Below are 20,519 nucleotides of genomic sequence, written 5' to 3'. Positions count from 1 at the left end.
AATCTTTGCCAGAAACGACCCACAACAGAACTAAATAGAGAGATATACTCACGAGGCACCTCCCAGATTCTCTGCATTTGCTTAAGAAAGTCCCTTTACCTTTGTACTCCGTGTCATACGGAGCACTACAATAACTGTAATAAACGCTGGCGTGAAGGCAGAACAATTTATATATAATTCTAAAACGTTTTTTTACCGTAAGTGCTACAGCTCTGCCTTTGTACGCAAACGCACATCAGGAATGCAGGTGAGAGGACGGTACAACTTTGAACAGGCACTCGCAAATAGCTCTGTAGTTAAGATGCATCTTGGGCCAAAGTAAAAAAATCCAAAGATAAGGACCAGTCCCTTTAACAATTTAAGTCTTTGTTCACTCTTACAATAAAGCGGAGAATAAAGGGCAAGGTTTAATTCTTCAGAAGCCACCTGAATATCCTCTTCCCAAGCGTTCTCACTAAAGTATCTCTCGTTTTCCTTGGAAAACCAGAATGGTGGGAAGGAGAAATAAGTCCTGGCTCCACAATATATCCCTCATCCTCCCCCAACAAGCCATTTGTTTTCCAATAGACTTACTTAAGCCAGATTTCGATAGAGTCTGAGTCATCCAAAGGTAACAAAAAAAAATAATTTAAAAATTAAATGTTCAATTTCACTTAGCTACAGTATAGTTGCCAGTAAAAGACACAGCCTACTAGTCTACAGGGAAGTAAAGTGAAAATGCCTCAATGTCAGAGTCTTACATCTCATAGGGAAGGCGGTGGTGCGCGGAAAACGCGTCGTTAAAGATGCCTTACCAAAATGTCCAGTTTTGGTATAAAATAATCCATGCATGATAAGTAATTCTAATGCTGATTAGTAAAGATTATTTTTTGAATACTCTTTAAACTACAAAATCACCTTATTTTTTTTTAAATATTGCCATTGCAGGCCTTTTTAGTATAGGCTCTTAGGAAAATATAGCATGTCATCCTTACAAAATACATTGAAAAAATGCAGTAAGATGTTTTTTGAAGTGAAAACTCATAAAGATCATTTTCCATGCTGACAGCGCGCATTTCATCCAGAAGTTTGAAGAGTCAAATGCTACCCCAGCTGGGGGTTATTCTGCCAAATGGCTTCCAACAGTGACCACAGAGATGGAGGATGGGAGGGGTGCGTGTGTGTGGAGGAAAATAAACGTGATGGTAAGCAACCCCGAACCCACATCATCTTATCAAACATCCGACATACGTAGCCAAACACACAATGCAAATCTAGAATACAAAACTGAAACAAAAGGGCATGAACAAAATGAAATAAAGCCATTTGTGAGTTACCTGTAGAGATTTAAAACAAAAAAAGCATACGAATGAAGCAGATATAATTCATATGGATTTGCCCAGGAAGGAGAAAAGGAGGGGTGAGTGTGAGGGCTGGGGGGGGAAAGAACAGATACCTTTTTTTCTTAAACAAATCCATCATGAAAGAAAATGAGACAAGATTATAAATAGGCCGAGTTATAGCGCACCATGGGATTTTTAATCTGGCTACCTGTGGTTTTTGCAGTTAAAGCCCTATTCAGCAGTGGGAAGGGAGGGGGGAAAGCGGAAAAAAAAAGAAGAAAAAAGAAGAACAAAATCACGTTTATGTGCCAGTTTCGCAAATGCTCACACAGCGTGCATCACCAACAATGCTGGCAATCAGGAAACACTAATTATTAGCATTTTCTAATAAGCGTACGCCTTTCAAACATTATTGATCATTACCTGTCCGTCTCGTTTCCTGCATTCTTGAGTTTTGCTCTCGTGCTCTGCCATGGCAGCTCGAAGCTGTTTTTCCAGTTTCTCGATTTCCCGTTCATGGTTTCGGACCAGGCAGCCCTTCTCTGCGTTGTGCTGCTCGAATAGGTGCGTCTTCTCCTGTTCATGCTCCAGCTTCAGCTCCACTATCTGATTGGACAGTGAGGAGTACAGTTCATCAACAGAACATCCTTGTCGTCATGACAACTCGTCTACAGCTTAATTTTCCCCTTAATTTCATCAAGTTGGCAATTTTATTTTTACGTCACTATTACCTCACCTTTTAAAAAGCCACCGTTAGCGTGACAGAATTCCTCCAGGCAATCCCAACAATGGAGACAACCGAGCAAATCCAGCGCATCCTTAACCAATTTGTTGGTACAAATGTCGGAGCGTACCAAAAAAAAAAAAAAAAAAAAAATTTGCATTGTCGCATTCTGTGTCCGGTTCCCCCGTACCCTGCTGCTGCGCATCCGCAGGGCTGAGGATCCTAAATGGTTAACAGGCAGCCTGCGCTCCCCTTTGCTTAAGTATACACACTCAACCCCCCCACCCCAGCAATTAAATCTTTTAAAGATTTCTTTATGATTTCCAAAGCGAAAGCTCTTCCTTCAATATTCCGCAACGCCGTTCTATATACAGTTGTCTTTTTTTTTTTTAATAAAAAAAGAAAGAAAATTATAAAAAACAAAGCTCTATTATCCCGTTGTCAGCTACGCTATCCCAACATAAACAGATGTATGTGTTCCAGAAGGGCACCTGCTGTGCTGCAAGCTTGCACCATGATTTCATAAGAAGCCCTCTATTCTCAGGATCCTTTCCCAGTCCGCACCACACTGGATGCTGTGACCTTGGCCAGTCTTAGCCTCTCCCCGCTAGACTGAATGGCAGCCCGAGACCAAGGGCCTGGTTGCCGCAGCTTTGATACTAATCCTCCCCGCCTGCGCACAATGGCACCCTACCTGGCCTGCACACTGGAGCAGCCAGGCTGCCTTTGAAGCAGGTGATGAATAGGGACGGCAGGAAGCCGCTTCCCCACTGAACTCCGGGCCACACAGCTGCTAAGAACAGTCACTTGGATTTTTCTTCAGTTTTGGTGGATTTCGGAGGAGGGGGGAAAAGGAAAAAAAAAAAAAAAAATGCTCTTATCATGAATATGGTGGGTTATTTTCAGCGTGAGAAAAAAAAAAGCGAACAGGAGGAGCTGGCTGTGTGTGCGCCGAGAGCGCCCCGGCACCTTATCTTAAAGCTGTAGCATTCAATTCTGGAATAATATGAGCTGTTTGTGTGGCTTTCAGGTTTAAAATTTGAAGTGAAGTAAAAAGACCCACATTTTCTCAAACTACAGATCAGCGTATGCTGAGTTTAAAAGTAAAATACATCATCCATGCTGCAGCCAGGAGCATCCTTCTGAAAATGAAGTAGAACAGATGCAATATTCTACGGTTTAATATATCTACATTATTTAATAATACTAAAGAGCTCATTAATAGACGTCTTAAGTCCCTGAAGGAGTTAACCCCCAGGAGGCACACATTATCTGTACTGGGCCTGGGATCCTTACACAAAGTTCTGTAAGTCAGGTTTTTCTGCCCAAGGTTGTACAAAACTGATTTCTTTTCAGATGCTATTGGTGTCCTTAGTGTGCCTCAATGAAAGAATTCTTCCTCCCTAAAATAATTGTAAAGGCTTTGCCTGGGCTATGGGAAAAAATGTTCTGCATCTTTTCATAAATCAGACCTGATTAAAAGAAATCATGTCAACAAGAGAGGTCTTTTTATTCAAACATTTTATTTTCTTAATTACTGGATTTTCAGCTGGTTGCACCATGTAAGGTCTGGGGTAAGACAGTTTGCTGTGGGGAACTTCAATTATTTAGGTTTTCACTCTTTTAACTGAAGACAAGAAAGGGCAGCGGGCAGGGAATGTGTGCTGGAAGGGGGCAAGGGACAGATGCTGCTTCTTCAACCAGTTACACGATACACATGTACGTCACCACTTTACCCAACCAAAGTAATTATGGTTTTATTTAGTAATCTCTTCACCTACAGGATTTATATTATAGGAAAAGAGCAGAGGTGGAGAGACAGGAGAGGAGAGAAAGGATGGGGATGAGAGCATTTTCTTCGCTCAAGTTCAAAGACCTAGAAAACCCATCTTCCCTAACAATTATTAACAAGGACCCCACATTCGTAACCAACAAAACCTGCATTCCTGTACAAGTAACGTGAAGTGACTGAGCAGCTATTTGATTGCACTGGTGAACATTCACTGAACCTCCTGTTCTCCTCAGAACCACTGCCAAGCACTACGGTTTCTCTTCCACTCCTGCCTCTCTCTTTCTTGTATTGCTGTTGGTTTTTTGTTGGTTTTCTTTTTTTTTAAAGGAAGAAGAATTAGTGTATACCAACAAAAGGAAAAAAAAAACACCCCACCATGTCGTTTTTCAGCAACAACAGGTCTCCTTCATCACAGGAAGCTGCATGAAAACTATATTAACTTTTCACAAATCACTGTGGACTCTGTCTCTTCTTTAAGGCAGAGAGCACCTTTATGATTGATATAACAAAACCATCTCCTTTAAAAATTGTATCATGCTGAGGTCTTCCTGCATCTACCCCGAGATGCTTAGCACTTCATCAGATTACACTAAAATGTCCACTCAAATCCAGTACCTAAGTGTCTACAAGACAGACAGTTTTAGGTGCTATACATCTCAGGCAGACAAGCAACACGATATTCACAATGGGAATTAGGGGCAATACTGAAAAGCCACATTCCTTAAATAACAGTGTGCACCCCATGACCATAATCAGATGATATTCATTGTAGCTTAGATGTTTCCTCATTTTGTCCCCCCAAAGATGAGATTCTCTTATTCTCTTCTCTGCGTATCTGTTCCTATCTCCAGCCACGGCCTGGACACTACAACAAGCAGGACTGCCCGACCCCATATAGCTGTTCTTACTGTGAAACACTGTTATTACCAAATAACACAAGTTTTTTAAAATTATGACCTCTTCTTATGTGAATCCTTCATTTTTTAATTCTTTCTGCACCAGTATGACAGAACCATATTCAAGGCAACAGCCAACAGCTGATTTACTAAGCCATCACCAGAATTACACCATTTATTTTTAAATTTCTGCTTTTAACTGAAATTTAACAATATTTACTTGCTCTTGCAGAGAAAAGAGAAGACAAAATTCTTAAGAAAAAGCTCAAAACAGATTAATCCAAGAACTGTGACCATCTTTTGCTATTCACTAGCATAAATACACACATACACGCAGTCTGCCAACAGATCAGGCCATGTAGACCATGCCCACCCTAGGCAGGCCACCAACAACCACAGCTGCTGATGGACGATGGCCTTTAACGCCGGCAGACTTAACTGCACCTAAACAGAGAAGTGTTTTAGAACAACCTGCTAAAACAAGAGACAATCTAATGAAGACTTAAAGTGAACTCCCGCTGCCGTTAGCGCTGGTTCGGTTTGTACATCTGAAGAACAAAGATCTCCAGTAAACAGCCTGCTGATTGCAGAAGATATTTTCAGAAGCCAAATACTTCTAATATAATCAACGTCAGCAAATACCTTTTTAAAGACCCTAATACAGACAAGACCTTCTACTATCCAGTTTTTGCTTTTACATCACACACTAAGTTTAAGCTTTTCGATTTTAGAACAATTTCGACTTGTTCTCAAGAACAAGCCTGCCTTTGAAATTCTTTTTATAGTCCCCAAAGGAGGGAAAGGAAATTAGTTAGCTCACTACCTCTTTGAAAAATGTAGCTGCTACAATAAATATTTGACACCAAAGTATGAAAATTCATGTCAATTTATGTCCACAATTCCAGAAATATTGTAAGTAACACCTATATAAAATATAGTTTTGCATGGCAGGATGATTTTATTAGCGCTATTTTGGCATGACTGAACTTCTGAGGGCTGGAGAAGCCACCAATAAGTTACACACGTCCTGGCAAAGAACTGAACTCACTCGTACAGCATGTGTACAAGCACATCTGTTTTGCAGCAATTCTATCTGATAAGCATTTAAGAGTGTTTGTAAATCAGGTGTCTTCATTATCATTACTCTGCTCAAACCCAGCCCTAACCTCTGCCCAGCACAGCATACAGCACGTGATCTATCCCCAAGTAACAACTCTGGTAAAATCTAGTGCTTTCTGTCTCCTAAGCCTATAAATAAATGTGAGTGTTTCATGAGGATATGGGGATTACCCATCTCTGCAAATACACTGCTTCTAAAAGTAATCTGATATAACAGGCTGGAGGATCGAGCATTAATCATGCTGGGCTCTGGCTTAGCATAACTTTGGGCAGAAAAGAAGAATCTTCACTGCAAGGCCAGAGAGCATACCACAACTACTTTGGAGCAGATAAATTAAATGGATTTCAAAAGTACACATTTTTTTTTGAGATTTTGCTATAATTTGGAACACAAAGTACTCCCAAGATAAAAGGGCTGCAATGAGCCAAGGGCAAACGGGACAGTAAGAACACAGCAGTGCAGAACCACACATTACCACTGAAGAAGCAAATACACATAGGGTAATGTACATGCACAGCAAATGCATTTTACTTTCTATTTCATTGCAGGCTGCAATAATTTAATTGGCATAACTGTGTTTCCTGTTATACTTCACCTTATAATCAACCACTAATAACTGTATTTCAACTGCAAACCAAGAATTGCAAACAATTCTCTAAAAGAGGCAATCTGGTCTATTAGCCAAACTGCAGTTTGATTTATCCTCCCCGCTACAATATACCTGAGTGCTCTCACTATGTATATAAAATGATATACCTGTTCTGTAAACTTTTACTTACAAAGGCTTTCCAGAATTTTAATATTTTTAAAGTATGGGCAGCACAAACCTCACCTCAATGCTCCTATCTTCCCAATCCTCCTGCCATGAATAAATTTGTTTTTAAATCACCAACAGACTGGAAATGAAGTTGCATCCCTGTGATTAAACCACACTTAGCGCCATGATGAACATCCCAGTCCCCTCCCCAGCCCACCTGCACCAGTAAAGCCAACGCGGTCTGCAAACAGAAACGTTACTTTCAAACTAATATACCTTGAGTCACTGCAAATGCTGTTTGTAGCAGGCTCTGGTACCGAATTTACCGTACATAGTCTTTGTTTAGGAATTCAGAGTTTAACCAAGGACCTTCTTTGAACACTGAGAACCAACTTCACAGGCGTTCGCCGCCTGACTCGCTATTTACTGCAGGCACCAAGTTCTGTTCCTGGAATCGCCTCCCCTCTCCCTCCTCCCCCCAGAGCTGGTTCTGTTGACTATACAGGGAGCTCGGGCTTTTAACCGTGAATCACACGCAAGCTAGACGCCTGAAGGAGACACTGTAAATACCCATCTGTTTGGTTAATACTGTAAACAGCAATGGTACAGCGAGAAGAGTTCCACCCACTCTTTACTCAGAGGTTAAATTTGTATCCTTTTCCCATTTGTGAGTTTTAGCTATATCATAAAGTGAAAAGTTGATGTTGATGATTGAAGAAACTATTCCTCAGATATTCTGTGCAAATGGCATTCATCTGTGTGTTAGGATGGTTCAAAGGAAATGTTTCTGCATCCTAGATTAATTTATTAAATGAAATTTATGCAGCTTGTTGCTGATGACATGCAAAATTTAGAGCCTCTGCTAACGTGCTCATTTGGCCTCCATGCAAGAACAGACTGTATTTCAATTATCTGAGACTACAGACAAAGAGGAGAGGAACAAAGCTTTTTACAAAGACTGTGTCCTTAGAACTAAGCCAGCATACTAAAAATGGATCGTCAATCTCTGAATATAACTGGACTGTTTAAAGTACAGCTAAGAAACGCCTGGAACATTAGTCTGCCTGAGCAATACGGTATTTCAAGCACATCTTTGCAAATGTTTTCTTCACTTGAGTGGGTAACAGATCGGTCAAAAAGAAGCTAGAAGAAAGAGAAAAGTGCAGTGGCAGGAACTCTTAACTGAGAAAAGGTACGGGGACAAAGCAAGCTGAATGTTAAGCTTGTTATCTCTGTTGGTGTGTCCGGCTGAATGTCTCTGACGGCTTGAGCATGACACTGGAGTCAGTTTAAGGTGCACATATGGTGATTGTGTCTTGTGATAGGAATGATGATGTTTGTAGCACTTCTGAAGACAAGACCACCAGCTGGAAGATGAATTGAGCTAAAAGTAATACACCAAATAAACACAATAGGGCTGTAAACTCAACACGTCCAATGTAGGAGCAGCATTTCATCCTCCCCGCTTCCTACCCTGGAAAGGCAGAGTGGCCACGGTTAAAGCAGGAGGTAATAAGGAACAATGGCTCCTAAAGAGCCAGCTCGTGTTCAACAGACCCTTCAGCCCACGCCAACCCTCCGACTGACCCTTTCTGCTGGACTTGCCTCTCCAGTGCTCCCCATCCACGGGACAAAATGACATTTCTCAGCCTAAATAGCTCTAGGCTCCCACTGCACTAGCTTTTCACAGCCACTCACAAAATCTTTTCATGGAGAGAACTTATTTTCCCTGAGGAGCTTTCTTGCCAAGTCCCATCCCCAAGTCACAGCTGTTTCTTGGTTTAATGCTCAATCCCCACTTTTTACTCTCTTCCTTACCTATGCTGTATTTCCCCTTCTCTCTCACGAGAGAAGCCTTTCATACACAAACTCTTCTGGTTCCATTTCCCAGAGAGGACGTGGAAATTCTCAGTGAGACTTTTCTAAACATCTAGCTGCTGAATTCTTGAATACCTGAATTAAACAATGTTTGTTACCTAAATACACTTCAGTAGATCTTCAAGGGAAAAATATAAAAACACACCCAGGTCAAAAATACCCTACCTTCAGATAAAAACACACCCAGGTCAAAAATACCCTACACCTCCAGCATTTCAAGGAATTATCGCTACAATTTTAAGCAAAAGCAAAACAACATCATCACAGCCTTGATCATCCCAACACTGGTGAAATCTCTTGGCATGAAGTTAAACAGCTAAAAATTAGCAGGGGAGATGTCCAACCATTAAATGTTAAGCTAAATAACACTTTAGAATATTTTTAAGCAACTGAGCATGAGATTGTACTTGGAACCTTAATATCAAATGGCGCTGATAGCACTGAAGATGTTTGTTTTTAAATATATATACTTATGTATAAAACCAATGGTGGTGATTACAGAATTCATATTCTACCTGAGAGAACCTCACTCTTTCCTTTAAATTAACCTCACTAGAAAGTTATAAAAGACATACTGAAAGATCTAAAGAATATTCTTCCTCTCCTCTTAATATTTTTCCCTGCTCCAGCACACTGCTAAAATAAGAACAATTTCCCAGCACTACCTCAGATACTTGTCCTTTCTGCTGGCAGGTAAGATTACAGACATGCTTTTTTCACTTTTAACCAGCTGATTCTGCACTTCTTTATCCCTCTTTCTTTAATATAAATGGCATATTTAAGCTCAACCACACCTTTGTCTTGCTCCCAGCCTAAAAGCGTAGACTAATTCTCTCATCTTTAACATGATTTCAAAGTGATTTTGTTAAATACCCAGTAAAATATTTCTGAAGGTGTCCTGTTTCTTTCCCATTTGGCTAAATAGGACAAGAAGACAACTCTAATTATTCCTTCACAAGTTTTACAGAAGTCAGAACCCAACAATAAATGTCGCAAGAAAGGATTTCCTGAGATACAGGGAGATCCTTCAGCTATCACGTAATAGCTTTCCATTTTGCTACGGAAGCATGAATAAGTATTATCTTAAAATGGAATAAACACAGTTAAAGAAGAGACGAACCAAAACAAAAGACTTATTTATAACGTGCAGGTTGGCATCTAAGCTCATCCTGCTATCACAAGAATTCATCAGCTTTTTCATAGTGCATTCTCCCTGCTAGGAAAATGAAATTTCATAGACGTTGGCTCTCTTACTGATTTTGCATCTCCGTTTTTTCCCACTCAGTCATAGCCCTTCAGCAACTATTTATAGCAAAAAAAATGGGTGTAACAGTGATCATAGTGATCTATTATTTTATTGGTTTTTTTAAAAAGGACAAGCTAGTGCCATTTACACATTAAGATCTCCAGAAGTTCACTGAAAGTGTTCCATTCCTGACAATTTATGAAAATCTGCTTGAAACAAAGGTGAGTACGTACTTTACTCTGCTGCAACACATCCCTGTGTGAAGCCCTGTTCCACCATGAGCGCTCTGCCATGGTACTACAGCTCGCCCCAAGAGACATGCTCTCAGAAAGTGCCCAGCCGATGTGGATATGGGAAAAAAAGTAAATTCACTAACTTTTCTGTCAAATTGGCCTGCCTAAAACTCGTTACCAAAACGTCTGGGCGCGTGCTCTTTCAAACTTTTGGGTTTGTGGAAAATTATTTCAGCAAAAACACTTCCCAGCAGATATTTTGAGTTAAACTGAGGATGTAATTAGAAAGTAGGGGGGAAAAAAAAAAAAGAAAAAAATAAAAAAAGGGAGGGGGCGTAAAAAACCAAACAACCTTTTTTCCTGTGCTGACGGTGCCATAAAGCCCAACTATAGATACCGCAACCATTTCAAAGGCAGGAAAGGCTGAGGCCTTCGCTGTGGTGTCCACTGGCTTTGAAGTGCCGAAAGCAGCTGCTCCCAGCAGATAGGAACTGTGGTGCTACTGGAGTTATTTTTTTCTTCAAAATGTACTTTCAAATCTAACAGCTGCAAGCAGAACAAAGTTGAGCTGAAGTATATGTAAAGAAAAAAAAGCCACCAGTTTCTCTCTAAGAGTGTTCTCAGTGGATACTTCAAAAGAAAGTGGCACTGAATCAGATGAAGCTGGAACCAGGAGTGACACATGACAGCTGAAACCAAATACTCCAATATCCAAAATTTCTTCTTTGCTTTATTAACGGATACAAATGCATTTGAAAAGTTAACAAAATATTAACTGCCATCGTCCTGTATGGTTTTTTCCTAATTCTTTTTCAAGGAAAAAAAAAATATATATATATATCTCAATATATATATCAGGTTATTTTCTGAGATAAATATCAGATAAATATCAAAATATCACACACCAGTATATCTAATCTGCAGGTAAAGCAATCTCTCAGCCTCACAATGAACAGTCCATGTTCACACCAGTAATCTCTTTGAAATCAATATTCACGGAGAGTCCTGTGAAGCACAGACAACCATCCATATAAAGCAGAGAGGTAAAACCACAGCAAGTTCCTGCACTTCCAAGATGTTTCTCAGGTTGGAGAACTGGATAACACATCAGTTCATTTGGTTCTTCATTACCAACTTGATTAAATTTATGGGCAACTGAGTTGTCCAGAACGCTGTTAGTGCTACCTCTGCCACTCACCATGCCAACCTACGCAAAATATATCTGAAGGTCAGTTTTCCTTCCCTTTGTGTATAAATTCCATTTGACAATTAGATTCAGACACTTGAGGCAGAACATCTCAAAGCCATTACCACATTTCTCAGGTAACTGAAGTATCCGGTTTTTTGGTTGGGTGTCTATTTCCCGCCTGGAAGTCTGCTAGAGCCCTGCTGAAATACACCATCAATTCTAATTTACTGCTCTATTTAAATAGTATAAATCAGTCTATTCCTCCCCAAGTAACAACCAAAGAAATATGCAGTAAATCAAGGCAAGGAAAAGTCCGCTTTAAAAATGGTTTGGAAGTTCTGAAGCATAAACAGAGAGTAGTACAGAGAAACAGAAGTTGGAACTACTGAAAGGAAATTTTAAGAGTGGAAGAACTGAGCTCATACCGCTCTGTGGCTGGGCTGAAGGAGCTTTGTACTGCAGAAGTGACAATACAAAAAGAACGCCGTTTCCAATGATAACCCATTGCAATCTGCAGGAAGGGTCACATATTTTTCATGTTCGCGAGCTTTCAAAGAACATTCCAAATGAAGTACGAAGAGAAATAAATTTTAAAAAAGGGCATAAACAGGATTCCTCTGAAAATTCTTCTGAGGCTCTCATTGTTTAGCTGTTTAGTTCTGAAACTCTTTCCTTGGGTTTCAGTGATGCTTCATAAAGTCTAGCTGTTCTGTCTTACAGTAAAAAGCAGTTATCCGAAATAAAATGAAAATGAAGAAATAAACATCTCCTCTTATTGGAAAATGCTTTCACTGATGGTTACCGTAATATCAACATCGTTATCGAATACCAACGTAAAAAGATTCACAAAAAAAGTTTTAAGTATCACATTCATTTCTTGCTTTTGGGGTTTTTTTTGATCCAGTCTCTAGAAGGTCTGAATATAATAGTCATGATGATACAAGAAAACAAATTTTAAAAAAAAAAACAAAAAAAAAAAACCCAACGAAAAAAAACCCAAACCCCAAACCCCCCACATGACACTACTAAGCATTACTGTTTAAGATTCCATAAAAAAATTCATCTAAGGTGGGCACCCAACTAACCCCAATGCTTCCCATCATCCATATGTCCTTTAACTGACACAAACTGCCTCACTTATAATGCAAGCAATTATTGCAATGGCTTTCACATGAATCAATAATTTGAAGAAAATCTATTGCCATGATTACACAGTAGTGACTGCATTTGTGATTTCTAGCCTTTATTCCAGACATTATACTAAATCACAACAGAGAGGTAGAATTCTTACTGTTCTTTTGGGAAATGAGGTCATCTGCAAGGCAAAACCCACAAAACAAGAACCCCCAATACCTCTGCAACCTGGACTATTCCTGAATCCTGACATAGAAGAATCATAAATAACATCATCCAGTAAAACAAAATGCCTGTGGAGATGTATGTATTACATGGGACAGTTTCTCACCCTTTGTCAGGTGACAACCCAGTTAGTAATGTTGACAATTCTGAGTAAGGATAAGGAAAGTACTTTGATCTAAACCAACCAACTCCCTTTGATTCAAATCTAAGTTGAGATCCACGCACAAAACACGCTATTGTTCCTCCAAAGCACTGGCGAAGGTCTCTCTCAACACCTACCAAAGTGATCCCATTCCTTAATTAGTTGAAAAAGTCCCTTCCAGAGGGATCAGAGCAGGTCACGTACCACAAGCCAACTTCCGTATTTCATCCTCTTACCAGCACAGAAGATAAACAGAAATGAAACCACACTTCCCTGGTGGAAACATAAGCTTATATCCACGCAAAAACGTGGATAAGAGAGAACTTTAAGCTTATGGAATACCTGCATCACTGCTATAAGGTAATAAAAAATTTCCAATCCTTGAACAGGTGTTACCAAACAGACACCAGTTTAGTCTCATGACAAAGCACCACCTTACGCAAGTATTCGATGGGCTGTTTCAGCTGTGTAGCTCTCAAGCCTATATCATGCAATAATTTGTCTGCTTCTATTTCTGTTTTTTTCCCTTCACACTTCACAACACTACTGCACTCAAGTTTCTTGTCTCCACCCAATGTTTCCTGAGTATTTTCCAACCCTGAAATTACATTACAATAAAGAAAATCACTATCAGTGGGCCAAAATAAGCATTCATATGACCACTCCCCATGTTAAAAATGATAAAAAGAATAAAATGCTGTTTCTTGACAAGAAGAAAAACAGATAACGCATTAAACAACTTCATCAGGCCATTATGAAAATAGGTGTTGCCACCTGTAAGCCTGGGAAACAATTTGAAAGAGTCAGAGGTACAAAGGATTGCAAAGAGGAAACAAAAACATTTTCTATGTAGACTCTTCCCCTCCATCCCCCATTGCATAAACTCTGCATACCTATAAATTTTGCCTTTATACAAAGAACAGCAATGCAGCGAGAACAGGATTAAGCCTGCCACAGGAACCGACCTACACCTGCAGGAAAAGATGCCCCTCCTCCCCTCCACCTGAAGGAGCAAACCCACTGACCTGTTGCTCATATCTTTGCTTAAGCTCTTCCAACTGCCAAGAGAATTCTTTGGACTGCTTTTCCCGGAGTGATTTTGACCTGCTTAGATCTGCTTCAACCTTTTCCATCTACATGACAAAAGAAAGGGAATATTTAATTTTTTTAAAAAAGGCATAGCTTGAAACCATCTGATGTTTCCACAGTTGTTTGCAAACCATCAAAGAGGTGGATATAACTTGCTGAGAATGATAATAACGCTACTTGTATGTAGTGAAAATGAATATCCAGTCACTACAGGATTACTAGTTAGTTAAGGATATAGTGGTCACCTATCCCATGCCACTCCCTGATTACAAAGTATTGGCTCAGTTTTTCACTCAACAGTCGTGAACATCCCATCAAAATTAAATGAATATTTTTTCTAGACATATTTAAGACTCAAATATATTTCACTCAAAAATACATTGCCTGTGGAAATTCAAGGGGAATCGTGTGCGAGTCTGTGCACAAACTACACATTTAAAGTAAGTTTACATTAAATCAGTAAAATAACTTAAAAGAGAATTATTTGGCTGTAAGTAAAGTTCTCTGAAGATAGTCATCGCCTATGAATAATGAGTCCCACAGATTCCAGCATGCAGCATCAAGGAAGCAATTTCATAACTCAATTAACAAAGGCTTTTGTATCAAAAGCACAACTGTTAGCTGTACATCAGGCATGTTTCCAGGGAAATATATATATATACAGCACTATGCTGCAGTGCATACTCATCAATTACTTTTAGATCTAGGTCCCAACAGAAGCAGCAAATAAACTGTCTCCCTCAAAAAGAGAGAAAAGGGGTGTAGCTGTCAGGAGGACGAGTGCTGCCACAAGTCCATCTGCTGTACCGCAAGAAGAAACACATGAATTCCTGAAGCACAAGCCAAAATCCTGTTTGGCCTAAGGGAGCGCTCTGTCTTCTACAGATGTCTCTGCCAATCGGCCTGGACATCACTTCTAAGCCAGGGAAAGAGGAGAAAAGGCAGTAGTCAGTGGGAAAAGCATTTTATTGGAAAACACTGCAGCAAGAGAGGAAGATACAAGACTCTGAATTGTTGGCCAGATAGAAAGTGGAAAAACAGAATAGGAAGGAACAAGTTATCCTTCCAGTAGTGCTTCAGCCTCACTGCTACTATCTGCTATTAAGAAAAGGGACTTCAATGAATATTTCATTAATAATTTCTTCCGCCTCCAAAATTACTCAAGTTGAATGTTCATAGGCATATTTTACTCAGCTCAATAAAAAACAGAAAAATAAAAGATCTTGTTACTTTATTAAAGGCATTTTATTTATTTTTTTTTTTTTTAGAGAATGAAAATATTCTAAAAAGTGAATTAGTAAACACATATGTAAAGATGCTTTAACTCTACTGGCTTTTGTGCTTTAATCATAAAGTCAAATTTGTCTATTTCCTACAAGTGCAATGAGGCCTCTTGAACATTATTTGCCAAACCCAAGAAACACTAGAGCTAAAGTACCATGACGTAGTCTATGGATTGCTTCTCTTTTTGCTAGTTACTAGTAGAAAAAATGCAGATCTTACACTTAAAAATATACCACTTGCCCATCATTGGGCATTGGGTGATTCTTAATAACAAGCTTGACAACATGGGAAGCAGATGGCAAAAAATTATCAGAGCCAAACTAATGAATCAAATATCGATTACAAGAACCAAAAATGCCAGACCCCATTCTACTTATCTCCATAATTAACTTTACTGTACACCAAAAAATGGTTTTAGAAGCCCAGTATTTCTAGTGCAGTTAGAAATACAGGGTTGCTATAGCTACTACAGTTTTGCTTTATAAGTAATACATTCCACCTAACCACAAAAAATAGAATTTTCCAATACGTTTCAGTCTAAGGGGTGATTTATCTAAAGAGTATGTCCTCACAGAATGAGAAAGGACAAAGCTATGAAGATAGCTTCAGTAGTGTTTCTTTGATGTATTTCCTTGAACCTTGGTTCCTGTAGAACAGTACTGCACAATTGTACAATATCATTTACTATTTCTGTATTTCAGCATGTAAGGAGGGACAGAATAAACCCATGGCTGATTCTTGGAGTACAGCAAAATTTATTTGCAAAATTTCCCAGAACACAGCAATATTCTATAAGAAATTTGCAGCCATTTTTAAATTACAATTGACTTTAAGTTTTCCAAATTCTTTTGCACATTTTTTTCTTTTGGATTGGTTTTGTTTGCTTTTTATTTTTTAAGTGAATGCAATTATTATTAGTCTTTCTAGAATTAGACTATATCCCTTTTGGAGCAGAAATAAGATATTATTTTAAGTCACTGCAAAGAAGTTGGAGGAGAGTCTCACAGCACAGAAAATGTCAGATTAAAATTGTAGGATTTGTCGTATTGCCCTCATGGGTCTAGTCTGCAGAACAAATCTTGCTTTTATAAGTTTGTTCTTGCTCTTTTTATTTCCAAATACTATTATTTGCTCTCTGCATGAGTCTTAAAAATATCAGCAAGGCCTTACTTAATTTCTCACTTTTGTTGAAGATTTTCAGAAAAAAACTTCACGAGAACAACAAAGAGAATTTGTTAAATTGTAAGCCAGCATCGCTAGAAATCCATTACAGTGTCAGATTGCAGCATCCTACTTTCCACAGCGAGGTTTGGTTATGATAGGCGAGGTTGGAAAACTGAGTATATGGTCAGGTAGAATTACAAGCTTGGGTTATGTATTGAGATTTCAACCACAAGAGCAAGTTAAGGAAATACTCCCTCCTCTCCCTGTCTTTTTGATCACCTGTCGCTTGTTCCTTATCTCACTCATCATGCTGCATTTGTAAAATCCCAGGGACAATGGTTTAACTATTGTTTGCTCCATAAGGAATTTAAGACACTAGAATCTTCTTACATAAATTCCTGCTACTAATTTTCAGGGACATAAAAATGGATTTTTCTGTCCTCTGCCCATGACTGCCAGCAGCCACAATGGCTCTGCCCCTCTTTAGGCTCAAACTGATTACAAGACCTCATTAAGGGAAGACAGAGTTGCTCCGAAAGAGTAGGAAGAGACACACATTTAAGTGGAAAATTACAAACGTTGTTCCACAGGGGTGTATAAACTAACACTTTATACTCTCACTCCTGAAAAATCCCTAATCAGTATCATAACCGCAGATATCTTTATAACAATGACAATTCCGGCTTTGTTAGAAAGATGAAACAACTGCTAACATCCCTTTTTGACTTGCTAGCAAAGACACTACATTGTGAAAGATTTTGATGTAGCACTCTCAAGTGAAGCATGTTTCTGGCATTATAAGATCAGAATATGCTATCCTACTGAGACAGAGTTTCAGAAAGGCTGGCATTGTGACCTTCTCACCTGCTGTTTCATTTCAGCATAGACTTTTTCTGAGTTCAGCTCCACCTGCCGCTTAAACTCCTCCAGGGCAGCATCTGCCTGCTGGGCCTGCAGCCTCTGTACCTCTGTCACCCGAGTCAGCTGCTCCTCCTTCTCCCTAGAAAGTCACAGAAAATTTTCAGAGTTCAAGTATCAAATAAAAGAACAAGTGTGCTAGTGTAAAAGGGAGCCCTTTAACCCTGTCAGTTTAAAATAGTATTCAGATTTCAATTTCCTGTCCCAGCTTCTGCCAAACTTCCCTTAGCAATACTTTGAAGAAGGGAATATAAGGCTAGAGTTATTGTCGCTTTCTCTCACTGAATATTGCACGCCTAAACACAACGTTCGTAGCTGATGACAATCCCTCCATCTTCAAAGTCTGCGTTGACTTGAATGGTTTACTAACCACTGTATAACCCCTTTTTTTTAATCTCACCTTTAAAAGTATATTGCCCCCCCAAAATTTAAATTAACTCCTTTTAGCATCATCACCTTCTCCCATTCAAAACAAACAAAATAATTATCCCAGTGCCACCTTTGCTCAGACAAGAGGCAGGATTATTCACCGCTTGACATGTATCAAAATGCAAAGCAGGGTAATGCATGACATATGGTACCTTCTTAATTTATTAGAAAACCATAATGCTGTAATATCTATTCAGCCTGTAATGACAGATGGTAAATCTTTATGCAAAGATATTTCATATTAACAGCCTATACTATTTGACATATTAATGTCAATACATATATAGAAATCGGTTTGGGTTTCTTAAGACATCATAGTACATCGATAGTAATGCATGTATAACATTTTATGTACATGCACATACATATATACACATCTAAAAAATAGACACACCCACCATATTGACACATCACAGACAAAATTCTGGTAACTTGTAAATATTTAAGAAATTTTGGTGTGACTCCTCACATAGGCAGCGTTATTAACTCGCTATTACACCTTTCTGTTAGTACAGGTCAGGGGAGTTGCCTGACTTTGTGTTAAAACACAGGGTAGCACAATGGTGGTATCAATGGACAAAGCTGGCTCCACCAGTGGTTTGTAACAGAAGACATGTTCAAACAGACCTGTGGCTGGCATTTTCATTTTACAGGCAGAGGAAGTACCTCATGATAAATTTCCTATTTTGACAGAAATTATTTCCATATAAAACAAAGAATCTGACATATAAGAGACGGAAAAGACCAGCTAATTCATCTAGTCTGTCACCTTGCCAGGACTGAGCTAGCTATTACAGCACTGAGCAAGCCTTTTATGAAGGTCAGGAAGCTGCCAAGCCCAAAGTTACAGTATTCACATCCTCTTCTGTGGTTTTCATACCAGACTTTGACAATGGGACAAAGAACATAATCCTACATCTTCACAAAGTGTCTGTTTGCAGTGTAGGAGGGCAGAGTAATTCTATTAGCAAAGAGATCAAAGAAATGCCACAAGCCTTGAGTAAGTATTTTACTGTTTACTTTTATAGTTTTTTTCATTAAGCATATTTAAAAAATATTCGATTTTGGTACCTTACTCACTGCTGATGGAATAACTGAGACATAAGGAGACTGCTATTTTCCTTACAGAAAAAGCAAAATACCTTTCTAACCCAGCAGAAACTGGAGCAAAACAGAACAAAATCCTGTATCACATTTTTGGTGACAGTTGTTTAGCAGTTTTGGGTTTGTGTTCATAGAAGAGCGTGTGCAAATTTTCTTCAAATTTGCTAGACAGCATCCATCACCCCAACACAGATATGCTTTATTTCTACTGTCACAGCAATTCCATTTTCTAAACTCCTTTGAGGGGGGAAGCATATCTGTATATTAATCTAAGTTACCATATTCTCCATTAACTTACGAGACAATAAAAATTACACAGCAAAAAAGAAAACACCAAAATCAACATTTCTTCCCCATCTAAATTCCACTGGCAAAAAAGACCATCTAGGATTTAGCTTTCTACTACAGAGGATCCAAAAGATCAAAATTGCAAGCACAAAAATCCTCAGACATTCCCCAGAATGGGCACATCAATGATGCCTCCAGAGCTAAAAACGATACGACCCGCCTGACGAGTTAGTTACGCACCAGCTCTAGCTGCAAAGGCATTTCGTTCAATTATCCCCCCGAAACCCACGTACTAGGGAGCTGCTCAATATAGAAACTTTTACTTTAATAGCTGTCTGATACTGAATTACAGTGAGCACGTTGTTCCCCTCTCCCACAACAAAACCTACCAGCAGTTCAGAGGACAGAATATGTAAGAGGCTGAATTATCTTCCCAGACCTACGTACAGCTCAACACCCTGAAAGAGAAGCCGGGAGGTGGGCAGCAGTTCACATGTGTTACCTCGGAGGAAACACTGAGAGGGGAAAACCTCAACTTCTCCTCCCAAAGATCCTTAATTCAGTTATGACCTCTGGGTAACAAATCTTCCCCACAAAATACATCTAATATTTCCAATCCACACTGGAAACAAAACCAAAACCCAAAGCTTATTCAAACATATCCACACTGATAAGTGTCAAGAGACACTGGAACAACATTTTTAGTCCAGCCAGATGGAAATGCAACAAATCTAAATGTAAATGGACAGGATGTCAGTCCTCGTGCTGCTAGTGGGCCTCCAAATTTATGCATCTTCTTCCTGAGGAACATATTTTTATTTTGAAATATTATGATGTAAACTTTTAGGAATCTGGTTTCATGCACCTTCCCTTCTTTTAAGGGCTTAATCCCATGAATAGATGCAAACATCTCATTATAACCAGGAATAAAACTTCGTTTTTTAAGGATGTGGGAGCTAGTTCTCTCTACTTTTTGTGCTGTTAAGATTTGTACAGAAGCTTAGAAAACATGAACAACAATGGACCACGGTTCACAAATATAAGAAAAGCTTTACTTTTTTTTTCCCAAGACACTGAGCAATGTGCCTTGCATGAAGCACTAAAATATTCACTTTGAAGATTATTTTTTTCAGTTGGACTAGTTGTGGGGCCGAATACAATACAATTACATCACTTAAATCCCCTAAAGCTGAGCCGACTTGAATATAAAAATAGGGTGAATTTACTCTTTGGCCCCAATTTAAAAAGCAGCAAATTCCTCTTGTTTCAGTGTATAAAGGATATGGTAACAGAATTAGCAATCTTACACAGCACAAACCATCTCAGGGAAAGTTGACTATGAAGTCCAGAATTGCAATTTCAGAAAGCAGCACTCTGAAGCGTACTGATAAATGGAAAATATAAACATCTTACATGCTTCCTCTTCATGCTTAATCATAATATTTTCCTTGCTTCGTAAAATGTCTTCTACGAGGTAACAACTAAACACAGTATGACATTACAGCACTGCAAGTCAAGTTAATGAAACGCAGGGCAATCCTGTGATTTACATAAGAGGTTAAATAAACTCAAGATGTCCCAGAAA

The 20,519-nt window shown here is 39.0% G+C and overlaps 1 protein-coding gene across 4 annotated transcripts in view; it reads right to left on the bottom strand.

Moving 5' to 3' along the window:
• CEP112 (centrosomal protein 112) overlaps positions 1-20,519 on the bottom strand; it is a 166,176-nt gene that overhangs the window by 86,914 nt on the left and 58,743 nt on the right. For all 4 annotated transcript variants that reach the window (XM_068413347.1, XM_068413348.1, XM_068413349.1 and 1 more), the window contains 3 exons: positions 17,060-17,195; positions 13,684-13,791; positions 1,746-1,928 (listed from right to left, as the gene is read on the bottom strand). In XM_068413347.1, coding sequence (XP_068269448.1) covers positions 1,746-1,928; positions 13,684-13,791; positions 17,060-17,195 — 427 coding nt within the window. The remainder of the gene's footprint in view (positions 1-1,745; positions 1,929-13,683; positions 13,792-17,059; positions 17,196-20,519) is intronic.

Source organism: Nyctibius grandis, chromosome 15 (genome assembly GCF_013368605.1).
Source record: "Nyctibius grandis isolate bNycGra1 chromosome 15, bNycGra1.pri, whole genome shotgun sequence".
Classification (NCBI taxonomy): domain Eukaryota; kingdom Metazoa; phylum Chordata; class Aves; order Nyctibiiformes; family Nyctibiidae; genus Nyctibius; species Nyctibius grandis.
The sequence above is the reverse complement of the archived record's forward strand: the minus strand, read 5'-3'. Positions and strand labels throughout refer to the sequence as shown.